This window comes from Aphanomyces invadans (genome assembly GCF_000520115.1).
Source record: "Aphanomyces invadans strain NJM9701 unplaced genomic scaffold supercont1.1, whole genome shotgun sequence".
Classification (NCBI taxonomy): domain Eukaryota; phylum Oomycota; class Saprolegniomycetes; order Saprolegniales; family Verrucalvaceae; genus Aphanomyces; species Aphanomyces invadans.
In genome coordinates, this window is record NW_008580146.1 from 2,164,305 (window position 1) to 2,165,022 (window position 718).

A 718-nucleotide genomic window follows, 5' to 3' on the forward strand; every position below is an offset into this window, starting at 1 on the left:
GCTTCCTATTGGTGCATTTAACAACGTTGCTCAGCTCATTGGATGCCACTCTCGCACTGTCCGACGTATCTGGGCTCAAGCGCAACGTTCAATCCTAGCTGGCGATATCGCGGCGAATGTCGATTCAACACGAAAGGGTAAAATTCTCTATAATTCAATATTTCCATTATGTATACAAATTTATGATGTTATTATTTCTGACAGTATACTATTCTTAGGGAATTGTGGATCGAAACGAAAGCATTCAAATGAAGAAATCGAGGAGGCCATAAGGCGCGTCCCGCAATTTAAGCAGCAGACTTTGAGATCCTTGGCGGCAGCGACCAACATTCCAAAGACAGCAATTCTCGATCACATCAAGGAAAATGGACGCCTTAAAGCAAGGTCCAACTACATCAAGCCAATGCTGACGGAGAAGAACAAGGAAGACCGCATGAAGTTTGCACTGAGCTTTCTCTCGCCTTGGTCACAAGGAAACCATGTCTTCAAAAACATGTACGATTTCGTTCATGTCGATGAAAAATGGTTCTTTATGACCAAGGTGAAGAGAAAGTTCTATGTGTATGAAGACGAAGAAATGGCACTGCGGTTAGCGAAGCACAAGAATCACATCACGGAGGTTATGTTCCTTGCGGCTGTTGCAAGACCTCGCTACGATTACAAGTCAAGGCGTTATTTCGACTTAAGTCAATCTAATTTGCTCTTTGGAAAGTACACG

General features: G+C 43.3%; 1 protein-coding gene across 1 annotated transcript; it reads left to right on the plus strand.

Annotated features, from left to right (window-relative positions):
- Positions 1 to 403: 403 nt before the first annotated feature.
- H310_00673 (hypothetical protein) lies at positions 404 to 686 on the plus strand (the record flags this gene model as incomplete). Its single annotated transcript, XM_008863539.1, has 2 exons — positions 404 to 541; positions 594 to 686. 2 exons carry the CDS (start codon positions 404 to 406, stop codon positions 684 to 686), a joined length of 231 nt encoding a protein of 76 aa, XP_008861761.1.
- Between the last annotated feature and the right edge of the window lie 32 nt (positions 687 to 718).